This window comes from Acomys minous (assembly GCF_964271855.1).
Source record: "Acomys minous genome assembly, chromosome: 4".
Classification (NCBI taxonomy): Eukaryota; Metazoa; Chordata; class Mammalia; order Rodentia; family Muridae; genus Acomys; species Acomys minous.
The window spans coordinates 64,033,938-64,054,012 of record NC_140486.1 but is presented as its reverse complement, the minus strand read 5'-3'; the positions used below and the strand labels follow the sequence as shown (position 1 = coordinate 64,054,012).

Here is a 20,075-nt window from a genome sequence, read left to right as displayed (position 1 = left end):
GAAAGACCAGTGTGGCAAAACATTAACATGCTTTTAAAAAGATTGTCTTCCCTTCGCATTAAATACCCAGAGACAGAACGCTTTCCCACTAAGGCCTCGTCCCCTCACTCTTCTTCTGTGGACTCTCTCTTAACCCATCTATTTCAACATCCTCACCGCCTATCTCAGGCTCAGTGCCTTATCTGTACGATTGCTTCCAGGGTGGCTTCCTAGTGTCTCCTTTCTAACTGTTCCTCACAAAGCTTCCTGAACCAGCTCACAACACAATGTTGACAGCATACTTTACAGGGCCTCTCTGTGCCACAGAATACTCACAACACAATGTTGACAGCATACTTTACAGGGCCTCTCTGTGCCACAGAATATCCCACACACTCCTCAGCAGGGCCTCCCAACCCTCCATACTCTGCCTCTGCTCTGCCCTTCACCAGCCCTGCTGCTTCTTACAATTTGTGGCTCAAGAGATATAAAGAAAAAAATCTGCCTTTGTTCTTCATTTGTTGGGAGTGACATCATCACAAAAAAATTTTTTTTTCAAATCTCCCTTGTAGATTTCCTTAGCTTGCTTCCTTAATATGGAAACTATGCCCTTTGCTCTTTTAAGATCTAGCCCACATTATCGTCATCTTTGTGATGAAAACATTTTAAAGTTTGTTTTTGCTGTTGAGGATTTCCTACACTCTAACAATGTGTGTTGGTCAGATGAACATCCATTCTCTCTCCCCCAGCTCCTCCACTATTGCACCCACCACTTTTCGCTCCTAACGCCATGTGCTTTATTTTTTATTTATATTTTGTTCTGAATTTTTAATTCAGTGAGTCCACTCAGTGCTGCCTTTATATGCACACAAGTATAAGACCCTGTACTTGAGCAGAGGTAGTCTCCAGGGGCTGCAACCCTGAACAAAACTGATTCTTCCCTCCCCTAGATGCCATCAATTGCCAATGGTTTCCCAGCTGGGCTTCTGACTGGCTGCATGATGTAGAGGCCTTATGCTTGCTGTCATAGACACTGTGAGTTGATCTGTGCAGTAGCCCTGCAATATCTGGCAGATAGTGTTTCACCGCAGACATCTGCTACCACTGGATCTTACAACATTTTCACCTCTTTTTCCATGATAATTTCTGTGACTTGGTTGCAGCGGGGGGGTGGGGGGGAGGCATGTCTGCAGGTGTCAGGCAGAGAAACAAATCACAAAGAGATATGAAGGAAAACTCAGGTCAGATTGACTTCCTCATCCTGAGTTGAGACTTCTAAGGAGGCTGATATCAGGTTGTTTATTCCCGACATATCTAAGCCCAGACTGATTTGGAAAAAGGTTCCCTGGTGCAATAGAAGTCCCAGTGCACAAAGTGTAATTATATCAAACTCAACTCAAGGCACATGTCGTTTCTTCCAAGAAGATGGGTTCTAGAAAGAGGCACTTGTGCTAGCTTAAGGACTAAGGGTCTGGCCTGGTCTGGGTCCTACAGATACCCTAGAAGTCCTTTGGGCTATTAGCCACCTCTGTTCCTGATTGTAGTAGCTTCGGGGGGCGGGGGCAGTACTGGCTATGAGGGTCATTTAGACTATTAGGCCCATTAGACTCCAGCCCTCTTTGTGGGAGCTTGGGGGAGCCCCTGTCTTTAAAGATCATTTAGATGACTAGCCACCTCCAGTCCTGGTTGTAGGAGCTTGATGTGGCCTAGCCCAACAGATAACGCCGATCAGCAGGCTACTAATCACTTCCCATTCCCAGCTTTCTGGATGGAGGAACAGGTTTCCATTGGGAAGACAATCCTGAGTGGTTAGCATCCCTGGTTTCTCTGGGGATCTGTGGGCACAACAGCTTGCAAAGAGAGGTGTGATATGAATGTCCCATTTAGACATTAGCACTCCACGGTCTCTTATTCTCAACATATGCCCAGGATCTCTGTGCTAATCATCATCTACTGCAAAAGGAGGCTCCTGTGTTGAGAGCTGAGAGACACACTAATATATAGGTATAAAGGTAAGAACTTGGGGTGGCAGTTTATTACTGTGGCCAATAGCAGAATAATAGCATTAGGTTTTATGACCTACGGACCTTGCCAGCCACAAGTTTTTGGCTCAGCTAATGGTGCCAGCCTAAATTCCATCTTATAGAGCAGATTTTTAAAGCCAAGTGGCTCGTTACTCTCTTTGTTACTGTTCTATTGCTGTGAAGCGACATCACATCCAGGGCAACTATTTAAAAAGAAAACATTTAATTGCATGGCAACAAGTAGGCAGGCATGGAGCTCAGAGCTTACATCCTGATCCACAGGCAAGCAGAGAGAGAGAGAGAGAGAGAGAGAGAGAGAGAGAGAGAGAGACAGAGACAGAGACAGAGACAGAGACAGAGACAGAGACAGAGAGATAGTGAGACCAAGACCAGCCCTGACTTGGGCTTTTGAAGCCTCAAACCCACCCAATGACACACTTCCTCCAACAAGGCTATTCCAACAAAGCCACACTTCCTCATCCTTCCCAAACATCTTCTCATTCAGACCATCACAGTCACTGCCGTAGCACTGGGGCCAGAATCGGACCAGAGCATACTTTGCCAAGCAAGTTGTTATTGTAGCTCTCAGTATTTACAGCTGGTTGGTGGGACTGTTGGTGACTTTTCTTCCCTGGTGATACGCATACAGCATCCAGCACCATGAAGTCTAGTAAGCATTGGGGAATGAAGCTTCCATGTCAGTAGCACCTTGATTTCTCCTTGTCTTTTTGCTCAAGTGTGTGGTGTCTTCAGCACGATGGTTCTTACAGTCAAGTTCTGGAGAGTAACCGAGAGAAATGAGAACAAGCCTGCAAAGTTTGAGGTGTCTGTGAGAGTCTCAAGCAATGGGCCTTTTGTTTGGTAGCCTGTGGTGTCTGTGGGAGACATTGTCTCCCCACTTCACATACATGTTTTAGTAAGTTTCCAAAATAGTAGGTGTATATATGGATTTTTTCAAAGGTTTGAAGTGTTAGCTATCCTGCTTCTACCCTGCCCTCCCATCCCCCACCCCATTGAGCTCTTCCTGTTCTGTTATTCCCTTTCCACCTTCATACCACCTGTGTTCTCTCCCTCCTCCCATAAAATTCAATCCCACGGGCCTCACCAATTTCCTGACTTCTGTATGTACTCCAATTTAAACATGCGTGTCCAAAGCTTCAAAGTTGCATCTATGAGGAGAACATGCGGTTTTGTCTTTCAGGGTCCGGGTGACTTTACTCTGAATAGTCATTTCTAGCTCCATCTATTACCTGCTGACCTCACAATTTCATTGTTCTTTACAGCTAAGTCATAGTCCACCGTGCACACGGACCACATTTTCGTTATCCTTTCATCGGCTCATGGACACCTAGGCGGTTTCCATTTTCCGGATGTTGTGAATCTACATCCACATTAACAAACATGAAAGAGCGAATATCTCTATAGTAGAACACAGAGTCCATTGGAAATATGCACAGAAATGGTGTGGGTGGGTCACATGGCCGATCTATTTCTAGATTTTTGAGAAATGTCAGCATTGATTCCCACAGGGGCTGAACCAGTTCACACTCAAGTCAATAGTAAATAAATGGGGATTTTTATGATATATATATATATATATATGTGTGTGTGTGTGTTTGTGTGTGTGTGTGTGTGTTTGTGTGTGTGTGTGTGTGTGTGTGTGTATAGCAATCATTGAGGGGAGATATATATATATATATATATATTCACAACCACTGCAATTTAAATGTTGGTGGAATTGAATTTTTTTCTAGTTTAAAACAATTTTTATATCATAATATATTCACATAACATCCAGATTGTAATCTCCTCACTCTTATCTTCCTGTTCCCATCCTCCCTCCCCCTCCCCTGGAATTGAATTTTACAAACACAGCAAAGGCAATAATTTCTGAAAACATTGAAGTAAATTATTTACCTGTTCATGGACTGTTTTCAAAGCCCTTAATGAAAAAATATTCTGAACAAACATTGGTCATCACAGTCTATAAAAATTAGATAAGTTTTTTTTAACCTTTCAGACCACCTGCTCTATATCAAAACTCAGTTTTGCCTGTGCTGAATGAAATTGGCCGTAAACCCTATATAAGACCCCATCAGTCTGGTGCCATTCCAATTATACACAAAAACAGGCAGAGAGCCAAATTTGATCCATGTTTATAATTTTTACCCCTACTTTACTCTATTACTTTTGTTTTATTACGTAATGTTTCAAATAAACAAAAAAAAAAAACTCAGAGAATAACTTATGCTAACATTGAGCATTAATGGTAGTTAATATTTTACTGTATTTATTTCATCTGTTTTAATTGTTGAATGACCAGAAAGAATTTACATTATCACAAGAGTACTTTTTGTAATTAAGTATATATAATATACATGTATGTGTATATGTAAATATTTAATGTGGCTTATCCTAGCAAATCTTATACTAATATTCTCTAATAATCCTGTTTAAACTTCCCTAAACATCCCCATAACTACTTCCCATGCGGCTTTGTTGTACCAGGAATCTAACTCAGCATAAAATTGCATTTTGTTTTTTATATGAACAAAGTCTTTTTTCATCTAATGCAGAGGCACCTGTCTCTTGGGCATTTTTGTGTATGACACTAACTCATTAAGGCATCATCTCATTTTGAGCAATAGGAAACACTATATCCCTGGAAAGTTAACAGATAGAAAACACATTTTATGAACTGGCCTCAAATTCATTATGTAGCTGAGACTGACATAGGATGTCTAGCCTCCTGCTTCTCCCTCCTGAGCTCCATCACTACCGGCATGGACCACTGGCTGGGCTTTAGCAGTACTGCACTTGAGACCCTTCGTATGTCCTATGGAACATAACATGTAGGGCTTGGTAGGATAACTTTGGCACATATTGAAGATAGAGGTTCACATGCATCAAAACAGCCTATTCTGAAAGGTTTCTCTGAAATCTGAGTGCCTGCTCTGGGCAATCTGAAAAAGAGGTTAGATAGGCAGCAAATGCCATAGATTATGCCAACAGAATTGTAGCTTAGTAAAATCTATTATCCTTACAGACCTTTTATGTTCCAAGAAAGTGTTATACTATCCCAAGTACTAAGCAAATGCAGAAATGCCGTCCTTTTGAGGTGACACTTCGGGGTGTACCATGTATTATCAAGAAAAAGGAAAACCCCTGCACCAGAGGTCAGGTCCCATTGAGCAACTTAGTCAGCTGACTCGGGAAATTCCAATTCAAAACTACCTTCTCCCCCTGCCAAATTTCATAAAATGTCTATGAAATGAGAATTGATACACATAGTCATTGATGTTGAGGGGAGCCTTGGGGTGAGTGGAGACGGACAGGTGCACAGTGAATAGCAGCTACACCGTGATAAAGATTTGAGAACATGTAAGGAGAGTAAGGTGTCTTCACTTCCTAGCATCAGGACCCGGAAGCAGTACAGGGAGATTCATGGATCTCCTTAAAGGAAAAGGAAATAAAGGGTAAGCAGACATGATGGCACACCGCTGCAACCCCAACTCTAAGGAGGCTGTGACAAGGAGGTTCTAAGTTCAAGCCCAGCTTGGACTATGTAAAGAAACTTTGTCTTAATAGAATAAGTGCTAGTTGGAAACTGGAACAAACATAGCACACACATACAAATATATATATATATATATATATATATATATATATATATATATATTTACATGCACCACATGCTAAGTAAACAAATGCACTTCCTCAGTTGCAATGGTCCCTTTCAAGCGATCAGCAGACAGTAGGCAGTCAGTGGCCTCCATTTTTCTGCATTGCAGAAAGTTAGCACAGAAAGATGGAAAGACAAGGAAAGAGGCAGGGGAAGAGGAATGGTGGGGTATGAATCTACGTGTACAGCCTCCCCACCTTGTTCGATGGAGCCAGTTCTCCTGCTAAGACTGTCGCTGCTCCACAAGACTGGGGCCCCACCCTAACTCCCTCTCAGAAAGCTGCTACATAAGTTGCTGTCCCCCAAAGCGTCTGGTTGGTTGGTATTGTCAGAGCAGGGCCCTTGTGTTAGGGTGGAGCCAGGGATGGGCTCAGAGAAAGATAATTCAGTGGGTGAAGAAGAGCCATGCTCTCCCTGGCATTGAGCCCAGAATTCCAGATGGATAGAGCATTCCCTTGCCACTGCCAGCCTGTAAGAGTCAGTCCTCCTGTCTTGGGTGCCTAGAGCATGCCGTCATTCCTGGTCACGTGATCCACCTACTAATGCACTGTTCAAAGTAAGTCATAGACGGGCACTCACAATCGCATTTACTAATGAGGAATTTGGTCTGCCCCTCTCATTATTTGGTTTATCCACCACAACCAATTCCTACCAAGCGTTTTTACTCCCTGCAAACACAGGAGGCCTTTCCCCCAACCCTCTGTGCTCTACAAAGAGTCACGTGACATTTCAAGCCACGGTCAAGTAACTGTTGCCACACACCAATAGCAAAATGCAACATTCTGTAGACTGGCCGCCAGAGAGGACCTTTCTTTTCTGGGATAAGTTTAGCGTCCTCTGACAATAACCCACATGTTATCACACAGGCCTCGCTTCAGAGTGCCATAACCACCCCCCGAGGATGTCCAGCCCCAATAGGGTTCCTAAGGCAGTAAGAAAAGATATCCCATGAGAGTACCTGACTGTTGCCGTGTCTGGGTCAACCCCCCTGCTCACCTCGAGCTCTTGCGGCTCTGCATGTGTGGGCAGCTTTCCCTGTGTTCTAATTGGCTCGGTGTGCAGTCTTGGCTCCGAGCTTGGGAATTGGAATCATCACTGACTTTTAACCCACCTCACCTGAAGTGTATCTTCTGGTTTCTCATTCGTGTTTCAGCGCTGGACTTTAACAAAAGTTTAATTGGAGGCTATGGCTGTTTCCTTTGACTCTGCCTTGGTCAAATTTTCAAGTTGGTTTTAATACGTTTTAAAAGGAAAGATTAGAAAATTAAAGAGGGATAAAAGAGCCACCCATAGAAACAAAATGGACTTAGGTCACTTAAAGGGGATTTGGAATTACATAGAGAACCAGATGATCATAAGAGTTATGTTTTGTTTGTTTCGAAATGCTTTAAAAAAAAAAACCTCACTCGTCATTAGCAATTTGAAATCTTAACAACTTTAGAATCAGCTGTATCTTTCCTAACATCTACTAAAATGAAAGGCTTATAATTTTCTACTGTGACCTGAGGGTTTGGCGCTGAACCTAAGCTGCCCAAGCCTACGAATGGCATGGACACTCCAAATATACTCGTCTTATTAATCTGGTGGGCTGAGAACTTCTAAGCAGCTTAGAAGCCTTCAACACGAGCAGAAGCCCCCATGCTTTGGCCATTTTGACTGTCTGTCACCAAAACCCTTCAGTGGAGGAGAGCCATGTCCCACCCCCGTAGAGAGCAGCGCTTCAGCTGGCAGAAGGGTGTGTCCCTTAGCGTTTACCTGGGAGCAGTGATGATCTTGTCAAGCATTTCACTGAGACCAGCCCAAGTTTTTAGGGTGGGGATCCAGACTGGTTATACGTACCTTCCCTCCTTCTCGCGGTGGAAGGCAGAAACACCTCAAAGCCTGCATGTAAGAACATCTACTGGGAAATTATTTTAATCAGACACCAGCTGAGTGGGAGAAAGAAAAAGAGCAGGGAACAAGCAAACCTCCTTTGGCCGTGGATGTAACAGAAGCCAGCGGCAGCGATGGACTGGCACCCCTTCCGAAAAGCTGCGGTGCTGCTGATTTTTCTGGTAAGTGGATTCTGCTAAAAAAGCCATACTTCATCCCCCGGCCTCAGCATAACCAAGAGAGGAATTTTCAGAGAATGTTATTTACAGGTACTTCCGAGCTAAACCATTAAAAGTTTATGTTAATGACAAGGTGGGTTTTATGAACTGGGATTTTAAGTAGTGTTTCTCTCCTTAATTGAAGACTCCAGAGCATATTAATGACCCAGTGTCCACTCATCACATCACATCTCTAACATCCCAGACATTGGTGGGTCACTCTGGGAAAATATTGAACTTAAGAAAGTCCAAAAGTTGCTGTATTTGTTCAAATTCTCATTGGCAGGGATGAGGCCTGCCAACTAGACATTCCAGGTGTGCCGGGTTTTCAATCTAAGCATTTTCTCCTTCTTTTGATTGGCAGACTGGCAGCGTGTTTTAAAGCCAGGAAAGGATTTATAGACGTAAGGACTGCAGCTGTTTGTGCAGCCTCATGGTCCTACCAATCTCTTCCCTTCCAGATGTTGTCAGAGTCTACCCTACTAACTCCAAAAGCCCTTTGCTGTTTAGAACTTGAATGAAAATGCCCTTGATAATTTCAAAAACTGCAAGTACAGGAGATTTATATAAATAATATAGCAGGTGAGGGGGGGAGTGTAATTAAGGGGTGAGTGTAATTGTTGCTGTCCTTGTCCTCCAGTAAAGACACGGCACAAAAGTTGTATATCTGACAGTCAATCCACGCAGTGCATTGATCTATTGTTGCCCCCTTACAGGTCATTTGTTTTCTCTTAGAGCTTATGAAAGTGTCATCAATATGTCAGTTTCACGCTCAGCAAAAAGTGCTAAAGTCATAGTCTCTCTCTGGGTAGGATAAGTGTGGTTTCAAAAGGCAAGTGTCAAAAGGCAGCGTTGGCAGGACCTGGCTCTTATTTGTTTTTACTTGCTTAATTTTTGAACTGGAATGTTGGATTCATATCGAAACAAGTTAGCATTTTTGATTTACTATGTGGTAGCTAATTTGAAATCAGTTGATTTATTAAGAGAGGTCATGGCGCTGGGGAGGTTGTGCAATGACAGGGCATTTGCCCAGCATGCATGAGTTTCCTTTTTCCATTTTGTGTTCAGTTCTCAAAAGCGAATGATGAAAGAGCAGGGAGGCCGTGAGTAGTAACATTCAGTTGTAAGTGACTCTTGGTAGCTTTACTTCTAAGCCAGCCTTCAAATGTGATTTTTTTTTTTACTCCATATGCTTCTTAATTGATTTTTAGGCTCAGTTGATTTCACAATCTCGGCCATGGCGAAAAATATATGGGTACTATACAGCATGTCATTTGACCACAGGAGTACCTGGGTATTGCCAAATAACCAAATACTTTAATTTTTTAATTTCATATAAATCTGACTCATTAAAGCTTGTTGTAGTGTTTCTATTCACTAACGCTATTTCAGCACCTCTGTATTAACTTTCATTGAATTTATAAATAACTCTTTGTTTCTTGGTTTATATAATTAGTTTTAGTTACTTGCATCTTACAAAAAATCCTCCAAACAGCTATTTCTTGGTTAGTAAGTTGTCTATAGAATGTATCATTTTATCGAAGTCCTTATGGAAGTGTCTGCCTAAGGAGAGAGATTTCTGTAAATTTTTACTTTATTCTCTAAGCTTGGAAAGAGAGAGTGAGGAAGGAGGGAAGGGAGGGATAAAGGGAGGGGGAGGGAAGGAGGGAGGGAGGGAGGGAGGGAAGGAGAGAAAGAATTGGATTGGAGATAGAGAAAGTCTGGCCATATTTGCTATGGAATCTAACACAAGTTTCTCGGATGCCTTATAATATTTATTTATTTTTGTTTGTACGTGTGTGTGTGTGTGTGTGTGTGTGTGTGTGTGTGTGTGTGTGTCTATGTGAATGCATGCCACAAGTGTGTGGGTGCCCTGGAACTGGAGTTACAGGTGGTAGTGAGTCATGAATGTGGGAGCTGAGAACTGAATTCAGCTCCTCTGGAGGATGAGTGTGTGCACTTCACCTCAGAGCCATCGCTCCAGCCTGTCTGTGGAAACGTTCACTAGAATGAATTAAAATGCTTTATTTTCAGATAATACAACTTTTTGGTAAAACATTTCCCCTTTGAAGGCTCTGAGGATCCTATTTTCACTGCTAATTTTAACAGATAATTTTATAGTCCTGGTCTTCCATCCCTAGACTCCTGAGAGTGTTTGTTGTTACCAAAGGAAAGAGTGAAAAAAAAAAACATGAAGTCTATAGTCTTCAATGCTCAAAGTCAACCAATGAAAATCCACATTAGGAATGTATCTTAACAAATGCAAATATGTTTTAGATGTTTAAGTTCATAATTTTTTATGTAAATCTATTTAGAGAGCTGGGCAACTATGTGTTGGCAGTATAGACATAACCTGCTCAAAACACGTGGAAGTCGACACTTTAAGCCTTCCCCAAATTAGTAAATTAGAGCAGAGAGACTACAGCAAAGACTCCTAAAGGGATCAGGACTGCCGCATGAGCTTTTGATTAATTCAGAATCTTCCTGGGTAGATGGTAGTGTGCATCTGTTACAGCACTATGTGCTAAAGGGATGAGTTGACTCCTCCCTCCCTCGCCCCCTCCTTCTCTTCCTCCTCTCCTTCCTCCTTCTTTCCTTCCTCCTCCTCTTCTTCCTCTTCCCCCTCTCCTCATTCCTCCTCCTCTTCCTCTTCCTCCTCTTCTTCCTACTCCTCATCCCCACCCTAACCTTCCTTCTCTTATCTATCATCTATCCATCTATCTATCTATCTGTCTGTCTGTCTGTCTGTCTATCTATCTATCTACCTATCTATCTATCATTTATCTATTTTGATGTATGGAGGGATTAGTTGTATTTATTTTCCTACCAAAGAACAGTGTTACCTATACATCAAACCAAAGAAAACCTGTGCAGGTGGTAGTGATGATTACAAAGAAAATACCTCAGTCTCTAAGAGAAGGAAAACAGTGGGATCTGAGAACTCCAGAGATTGCTGGCAAATTCACCTGCAAAGTTACCAGGTCTAATGAATCTGTTAACATGAATGAAAAATCTGAAGACATCTTTTTCTATAGAGGCAACTTCTGCATGATAAGCTAAAAGAACAAAGGAACAAACTTTTTATCTATTAACAAAAATAATGCTAGTCATAGTTTTGGTTTTTGTTTGATTTTAGATTTTAAGTTCTGAATCTTACTCTGCAGCTCAGGCTAGCCTGCACCCACTAGGTAGCCCAGGATAGTCTTAAACTCAATGTTCTCCTGTCTTCACCACCTAAATGCTTGGGGTTACAGGCATGTGCCATGAGAGCAGGCTCTAGTCCATCCCTTTATGAGATTTTTATGAGATAACTATTTCATTCAATTAAAAGCAAAACTTCTAAATACCCAATAAACTAACCCCACAATGTAAACTTGGTTGAGCTTTTAAAGAATACTAACAGGGGTTAAAATGGTGCCTCTTCATGATGTGGTTTAACTTATGTGAGTCAGATATTCTAAGTTCTCTTATTTATGTTCACGGGCAACAAAAGCAAGAAAGTACTAAACAGCTGCTGTAGAGCAAACAGAGGACAGCCCAGGAGGAACTTTGATGCTTCTCTGCACAAATATTATACTGCGAGGGTAACATTTCAGTCCAGTACGTTAGAGGGAATGGAGTCACTGCTTTTATTCCCCTGGATAGTGAAACACAAACTGTAGTTAAGCAGGATTGTCTCCATAAATGTGGTGTTTGAAAAAGTTTTATGCACTGGAAATGTAGCAGTACTGTATTCTTTCCACTTCATATAAATGGGGAGTACAAATCCATCAGCGCTCAGTTGGGGCTGTCACAGTGTGGAAGGAAGCATTTCAGTGACAAGAAAAGTGAAAGCATGAGTACTGTAGGGATGCACTTGCCATCCGGGTCCCTGTGTGTATCACTAACGTTCTGGTATCTCTCTATTCTGCATTCGATAAAGACCCTGTTGCTGAAAACCCTGGTGTCTTAACAGACATTGCCTGACATACAGGCAGGAAACTGGATCTACTGGGCATTGTGGTTAGATTTCTTCTGCTCCTTCAGCTGAGCTAACATCCTCCAGGGTGCTGGCTCATGCTGCCCATGCTAGTTATGCTTGGCATGCAAACTCCTGTAATGGTCTTAGGTAGGTCCAGCTTTTCTCATGCCAATGGCTGCTGATCCGTGTTCCTAATTGCTCTATGAGCATGGAGTACAGCCTTTTATGCTTGCCTAGTGAGACTCACACTCTTACAAATTAACAGCTGATTGCTGCTGTTGGAACGCTTTGACTCTAAGCATTTGAAGGCAAGCACCATGTCTGGTTAACCTTTGTATTACTCACAGCTCTCTCAGGCAATACAAGACTACTCCACAGTGTCTAAGTGCACAGAAGAGTGACACCAAAGGGGAAACTGGGGATAGCTCAAATTCGTTTTCACATACACACACACACACACACTCCAAAAAAATCCTATCAAAGTATCCAGCATGGAAATAATCATGATGCCCTCTCCCAACATTCTGTGGTACAGTGTGGTGCCCACTTGAAATTTCAAACAGAGCTTACCAGAACACTGAGGTCTCAACCTTCCTAATGCCTGACTCTTTAATACAGTTTCTCTTATGTTGTAAGGATTGCCAACCATAAAACTATTTCATTGCTACTTCATAGCTGTAATTTTCTAGTTATGAATAATAATGTGAATATCTTATATGCAGGATATCTGATAGGTGACCCTGTGAAAGAGTCATTCAACCTCCAGAAGGGTCACGACTCATAGGCTGAGAAGCGTTGCTTTAAAACCACCATGCTGTTTTAGACTCTTGTAGTAGACATTTGTCAAGGAAGTGAACAGAGGTTAAAACCCTGAGGTACCCATTCTTTCTGGTTTATCCTTGTGCTGTTACCTAATAGTTAACAAAGACATTTAATTCAGCAAATTGCCACTGCCTCATTACTATTCAATATAAAAGATTTTCCTCATAAAAATTACCCCTCAAGTCAAATTTTAGTATATGCAAAGAATAAGATTTAATGAAAAAACACTTGTTAAAATTCACTTTAACCAGATAATCATTAAAGGTGCCATCAATTAGCATCCTGTGGCTTTTAAATGCTTATGTTTTGATTGGCTGTGGAAGCAGGTGTGAAAGGAAGTGACCACTGAGATGAGTTTTTGACTGATGTTGTAGAACATTTGGATTCCAAGAGCATTCAGTTTTCAATGTTTGTGAAGAGACCGAGGCACAGATAGATTAAGTTTCCAGCAGGCAAGACGACGGCTTGATAACCCATGACCCCAGGGGGAATCTCCACTGCTGTCTACATTGCTCCAACGTTGCTTTCCTAATCAGCTCCATCCTTCCTCTCTCTTTCTTCTTTTCCAGGCTTTTCCCTCCTGTTCTCTGCCACACCTCTTTTAAATAGCTCTTTTCCAATCAAAACCCCTTCTCGACTTCCAAACCTATCTCCCTCCTCTACAAAATTTTCCCCGATTCCTACACCTAATGCTGTAACTTTGTCTTTCTCTTTTATTTACCATTAAAACTCTTGGGAACGTAATCTTATGTCTTCATTTTATCCCTTGTCCTCTTTTAGTAGGGCCAGTCTTTATTCTGTCTAGCTGAACACGTTCTCTGGAAGGACACTGAAACTCCATGGCTTCCTCAAAATTCACACAGTTCAGTTTTTTAAGATCATCTGACCTTCACTTTCATTGCCCTTTCAATGGCCTTTGTTTGACATCTGTGGTCAGTTTATTTCCTCTGATCTGTATGACACCCTTTCATTCCTGCCTTTCCTCCTTCCACCTTCTTTGATCCCTTCTTTCCTTCCTCTCTTCCTCCTTGAATCTTTTTCTCTCTGTATCTCTCTCTTCCCTGCACTTCCACAACCACACCCTGACTTCCCCCTTATTCCCAGTTAAACAAATGCACAAGTCCCCTGTGCCTTCCTCAGCCACAGGCTGCTTCTTCACTGAATCTTCCACTTTACAGTACCAAATTCTCCCATGCTCAGCAACTCCGCATTACAAACCCAAGCTAGGCTTTCGCTCAGTGGCTCCATATCTTTAGCTGGCATCCCTCCAGCCCTCAAACACTCTCCTACCTCGGCTCCTAGCCCTCTTTGGGGATGCTGGCTCTAGAGATTCCTCCCACTCTTTGTCTCCCATCCCATCTGGTCCCTAACCTTGTGGATCCTGTCAGTCTAGAATCTCTCCTTTGATCTTTCCCTGTGCCTCCCACTGCATCTGCCTCTGCTGTGCTCTGCCTCACCTCTACTTTGATTGGTGCGTAAGACCCAACAGCCTTCAGCCTGTAATTTCTAAGTCTTCCCATTGCTCCTACTGACTACTGTCCAAGTAATTTTTCAAACCTATAATTTTAGCATGCCTTTCCCATGACCAAAATACCTCAGTATCCTTCTATGGCACACAAGGATTAGATGTAAGGACTGGATAGGTATTTGTGTGTAGTCTGCCTACCCACATCTCAAATGAGATAAAGTTCAGACAATTAATACAGTAATTAATATATATATATATCTTTTATAGTATTTTATATAAAATTTATATATAATTAATATGTATATATGTAGCTTTTAGACTACCCAGTGGTCTTTCCATGTCATTGTTTTGTCTGTAAAAGCCTAATACTTTGTATTTTTGTTTATTTTACACTCTGATTTTTTTTTATAAAAAGCAGCAGCAGCAGCTCACACCAACCCACTACATTTTAAAAAGCAGACTAGGCAGTTTTTTTTAATTACCCATCCAATTGTGAGTCTGACACTGTGGTGAAACCTACTTGGTCTTCTGCCTAAGTTGCCTCTCATGGGAAAAAGGATGACCCAGCTTCATAAAGCTGGGCAGAGTTCTTAGTCATCTGGCCAGTTACCCGAAGCAGCAGGCACAGGCACTTCATGCCAGGAAGGGAAGTACAACCACAGACAACAGATGAGTAAACAAGGGCCCTCGCGATGAAGAAATGGCTTCCACGCAGGCAGATAAGGCAGCCCTGCATCCTTGTTGCACCCACAAGCACAATCACCAAAACCCCACAGGCAGCGAGAAACACTAGAATATGGGAGATCAGCAGTCAAGCATGCCTCCATAAACAACACTGCCCTTGTACTCCCTACTAAGCTGTATGGATTCTGTCTGTCACCTTGTGTCACTGCTACTGCTGCTGCTGTCTCTGTATAAGCATTACCAGTGGCTGAGAAGATGGCCCAGGGGGTAAGAGCAGTGCTGCTGGTCACCCATGAGGATCTGAGAGTAAATCCTCAGCATCCACATAAAAAGCTGGGCATGGCCACCAATGCTGTGACCCTACTGCTTGGAGATGGGGACAATAAGGCTGGCTGGCCACCGAGACTAACTCCAGGTCCATTGAGAGACCCTGTCTCATGGGAATAAAGCTGAGAATGTTAGAGCAAGACTCAATACCACACACACACACACACACATACACACTCAGAAAACTAATATGGATGATATGAGATTAGATCAAAATAGTAACATTTAGTTCTCAAAGCTGTAATATCAATTCTTGGTAATGTTTTACTTAATAACTTTGAGAATGTTTGAGAAATGTGATACTTGTAGTTGATTGTTAAATAAACACAAATTTAGGCTGACTGTGTGGGACTGTATCTCACCATAAACTGGAAGCCAGTCCTCTGTTTCCTCGCTTGTATAAAGGAGATAATAATAATAATGGCCACCTGTGTTTGTAATGAAGATAAACGTGCATATTTCTCTGGCCGCACTGTCTTGTACTGAATTATCATCCACTTAGTGGCAATAGTAATAATTACAATAACTGACACAATATTATGGGTCATGCTTCTCTTCTCTTCATGCTACTCATGTTGACCACAAATGCATGTTTGTTTTTGCTTAACTTTTCCATTTTGACAGCTTTTCAAGATATCTCCTTGGAAACTGAAATTTACATTTTCCTTAACGATGTGACTAAAGCCAGATGTGAAGAGCTAATCACAATATTTAAAAATTATTAATATTCATATTTTAAGTTCACACTATAGCACTTAATATCATTGCTAAAGTCTGATTAAGAGCATGTATTTTTCAGGCTTTGCTGTTATGAAAAAACTCAATTAGAAGTTGAACACCTCTTATTTGGAAAGATATTTATAAAACTTAAGGGTGTACACTGGCATTAACTGACCTTCAGTGCAATATAAAACAATGGATGCAAAAAATTGCTTAATTTTTAAATATACATTTTGCTATGTCTTAAACAAATATGCACATATTACTTTGCCATGTTAAGATTGGTGTTTTAAGAAATAACCACAAATTTTAGATTAAAAACAATTTAAAATATCCTGGTCCTTCACCACAAGTTACTTGCAAATCTGGAACTTACCATAAGCAAAAGTCTGTTTAATGCAGAGAGAAGTTTGCTAGACAGAAGAAAGAGCTAAGGGACATGTAGTGCCATTGATTTACCCAATACCTGTACTGTTCGGTTTTATTTTTAAGTGGTTTTGGTTATTGGGTAATGTCGAATTTAAAACAGTTTAAAAATTAACGACTGTGACTGTTTTTTACAGGTGGTGCTTGAAGTTAACAGTGAATTTCAAATCCAGGTAAGATACAGCAAATGTATTTTTTCCAAACTGAAAAACAAAAGGGCTGGGCATAATAGTGCATGTCTGTAATCCTAGGGGTCCCAAGGCTGACGCATGAAGACTGTGGATTAAAGGCCAGCCTGGCCTGCATAAGGAAACCCTGTCTCAAAATCACATAATAAACAAAAGAAAATAAAAACAAGAGAAAGAGGTTGGGGAGGGACAGAGGGGGAGAGGGGAAGACCACAGAGAAGATAGGACAGCAATGGCAGCATATCCTCAAGAAAACCCTCATCCCTCTAAGTACACTACTGCAATGTTGCGATTGCAAATGTTAAAATTATCAGAATTCTTAATTTTCCTTTTAACTGTCTTCTATTCCTGCCATAATTACCCTTCCTCCAAAATCTCCAGTGGAATACCAATAAAAATTAATAGTTAATAGACACTATGCTTTACCTATTTAAGGTAAGAGACTATAATGTCAAAAATGGGACCATCAAGTGGCACTCCATCAGAAGGCAGAAACGTGAATGGATCAAGTTTGCTGCAGCCTGTCGGGAAGGAGAAGACAATTCAAAGAGAAACCCAATTGCCAAAGTAAGTGTCAAACCCAGAGCATGAGGCTGAAAAGCACAATGGGCAGGGTCACAGTTCTGGAAGAGCCCAACCTTTCTGTGCCTTATGAGCACATACTACGGAAAAGTTATGACCTCACAGCACCTCCCCATGCAAATTATGAAAGCTAAAATTCCTAAAGGGATAGATCAAGAAAGTTGGGCACTTGAATAAATGGCCAAACAATGCTTCGTCTCACTGGCAAAAGTAATGTACGTGAGCATTTGTTAGGGTAGTCTCCAAAAAGACCATGCTTCACAAATGGATGGAGAAATCAACATGCTCAGAATATGTGTTCTCTCTTCTTCATAGCCTATGAGAGAGAACTCAACTCCTACTTGCCCGTATTTATAAACATTCAGAGCTGCCTCATTTATAACCTCAAGCCCTTCTCATTTTCCCCTACCTTCCTTTCTTCATACACAAAAGATGTGCTAAGGAACTTACTCCATTCAGACACACAGATTCACATCCACAGACATACAGATTTGTGCACAATGTAAACACAACCATCCGTGCAGATACACATGACAACTCCCTTGTAAGAACTCCTGCCTCAGCCGCCCCAGTGCTGGATTAGAAGTCTGCACCAGTGGGCCTTGCTGAATAGCTGTAGTTACACTTCCCTTTGAATAACGTGTATCCTCCAACTTGGTATCAGCTATGTATTGCTGGCTTAAACAAACATATATCTATATAATATATACATATATATGTATTTAAGATTTGCTTATATTCAAACACTATTTATTTTGAAGAAAAAGCCAGGCTTTAACCCATTATTGGAGTGGGATCATTCCTTTTCCTTTATACTTCCAGAATTAAGAGTTTCAAATAGCTTGTTACTACAAAAATCCATTTAGATATTTTTCTGAGTCTTAGTATTTTCAAAATTATGCTTTAATTTAGAAATCAACATTATGTAATAACTACATTCTAAAACTCTCTAAGAAGGCAAGTAATAACATACTCTAGGTGAAGAAATTGCACAGAGTCCAAAACTAATATGAAAATAAAACTATATATGTTTAATGGTTATGACATCTATGAGCAACATCTATAAAGACTTCTTAGGGTGACATTTGTTTCGTTACTGTTTGGTAGACATAGAAATGGAAATATTTTATTACATACAACACTGACATGTACCTACTCCAGCAAGTACATTTCCTTGTTTTTATAACCTCCCAAGTAGTGTCACAGGCAACACATTCAACAGTTCTCGAAGAAGACAGCTGTCGCTGGTCACGTGTAGAAGATGGCATGGCCCCTGTAACATCTTCACCTGTGTCTTTGTACAGATTCATTCAGACTGTGCTGCAAACCAGGTAGTGACATACCGCATCTCTGGAGTAGGGATTGACCAGCCACCTTATGGAATCTTCATTATTAATCAAAAAACTGGTGAAATCAATATAACATCCATCGTTGATCGGGAAGTTACGCCCTTTTTCATTGTAAGTGGGCTTTGTGTTGATATCTATGGGCAGGTATAAACTATTCTTGTAAAAATCTTAGACCATACCAGTGGGAATTGATTCTTCCTCTCAACTCTGCTGCCAAGTGATGAGCCTGGAGCTCCTAGAGACCATTCGTTCCATGTGAACATACTTCATCATCATCAAGATCACCTGAGCTCTGAACGAGCTTCCAACCCTCACTCATCCTTAACCGGCCTTTCCTCTCTTTTTTATTCCTTGTAGAAGCTGTCACACAACTTTAGTAGCCTCTCTTCCTTTTTTTTAAAGATTTATTTATTTATTATGTATATAAATCTCTTTATACATGGTTGTGAGCCAACACGTGGTGGCTGGGAATTGAACTCATGACCTTTGGAAGAGCAGTCAGTGCTCTTAACTTCTGAGCCACCTCTCCAGCCCAGTAGCCTCTCTTCTAACCCTCCACTTCATTTCTCTTTAAGCAGCTACCCCCAAGCCAAGCTACCTTTCCGAATACCTCCCATACATACACAGTGCTCTTCCCCTGTAGTTCAATACATTCACCATGACTTCTGAAAGCATGATCAGCTTCCTGCTTTCCTGGCGCTCTCCCCATGACATAGTTACCACCCAGTCGTTACTTGTCTCTTGAAGAGCATTATCCTAGCCGCCAATATTCTCCTTCTATTCTCCTTCCCTATTGACTGCCTCCATTTCCATCTATCGTCATGGTTGGCACTTCTTAACTAAAAACATAAAATAAAATAAAAGCCAACTTTCCACTGTTCCTGTGATCTCTTCTATTAAAATCCCACCAAAGGCATAAGGATGCAATACAGTGATGAAGTGTTTGCTTACTGAAGCTAAAGGCCTGGGCTCCATCTCCAGCCCTGAAGAAAGTCATATTCCAAACTACATCCAGTCATTTCTTGGTTTTTGCTGCTTTCATTTACACTGCTCATCTGTATCCCTAGATTATTTTAATTCCTTAGCCTCCAGTCCAAATCTGTATTCTTGACTTCTTTCCGCCACAGTGTCTCCCTACACATTTATCCAGTCAACAAACCAGTCTACCTTGAGGCACAATGCAATGTTGACACAGAGCAGATGGCCTCTGTGAAAAAAAATACACATTATGTATCTTCACAATGGAAGTAGTGGTGATAAATTAAACAGCCACATAGCCACCTCGATACCTGAAGGCCACTTGAGGGCCACTTTTCCCCCAAAGTGCTCCTTTGACTCTCCCTCACCACATTCTCTAATGTCCTCCTCCCGGTACTCTTTTTCTTAATTTTAAACATAGAATATGCAACATTCCCTTTATCTAGCATGTCAGGTTGCTTTCTTAGCTGCATTTTATGCTTTTGTTTGCCTTTTCTTATTGATTGTATATGTTGCCGGTGTCTATATTGTAGTGGGAAATAATAATAACATGATGTCCCTTAATCCTGTGGTACTAAGGCAAGGCCCACATCCTGTAAGAACCTACAAATGCATGTTTTGCCACAGATTCTTTTCTTTCCTGTCTAGATCTACTGCCGAGCACTGAATGCTCAGGGTCAAGATTTGGAGAGACCACTGGAGCTCAGAGTCAGGGTTTTGGATATAAATGACAACCCTCCCGTGTTCTCCATGACTACATTTGTAGGACAAATAGAAGAAAATTCTAATGCAAGT

The 20,075-nt window shown here is 41.4% G+C and overlaps 1 protein-coding gene and 1 long non-coding RNA gene across 2 annotated transcripts in view; one reads left to right on the top strand and one right to left on the bottom strand.

Moving 5' to 3' along the window:
- Positions 1–2,264: 2,264 nt before the first annotated feature.
- LOC311596807 lies at positions 2,265–3,974 on the bottom strand. The gene is made up of 3 exons (XR_014778988.1): positions 3,921–3,974; positions 3,109–3,172; positions 2,265–2,780 (listed from the first exon to the last, which is right to left on the bottom strand). It is a non-coding gene; the product is annotated as an uncharacterized lncRNA (long non-coding RNA).
- Positions 3,975–7,477: 3,503 nt separating this feature from the next.
- The window catches only part of DSG1 (desmoglein 1), a 30,152-nt gene continuing 17,554 nt past the window's right edge, over positions 7,478–20,075 (top strand). Inside the window, exons 1-5 of the mRNA XM_084780634.1 lie at positions 7,478–7,739; positions 16,321–16,356; positions 16,807–16,938; positions 18,258–18,413; positions 19,929–20,073. Of these exons, the coding sequence (XP_084636760.1) occupies positions 7,692–7,739; positions 16,321–16,356; positions 16,807–16,938; positions 18,258–18,413; positions 19,929–20,073 (517 nt within the window). The 5' untranslated portion in view covers positions 7,478–7,691. The remainder of the gene's footprint in view (positions 7,740–16,320; positions 16,357–16,806; positions 16,939–18,257; positions 18,414–19,928; positions 20,074–20,075) is intronic.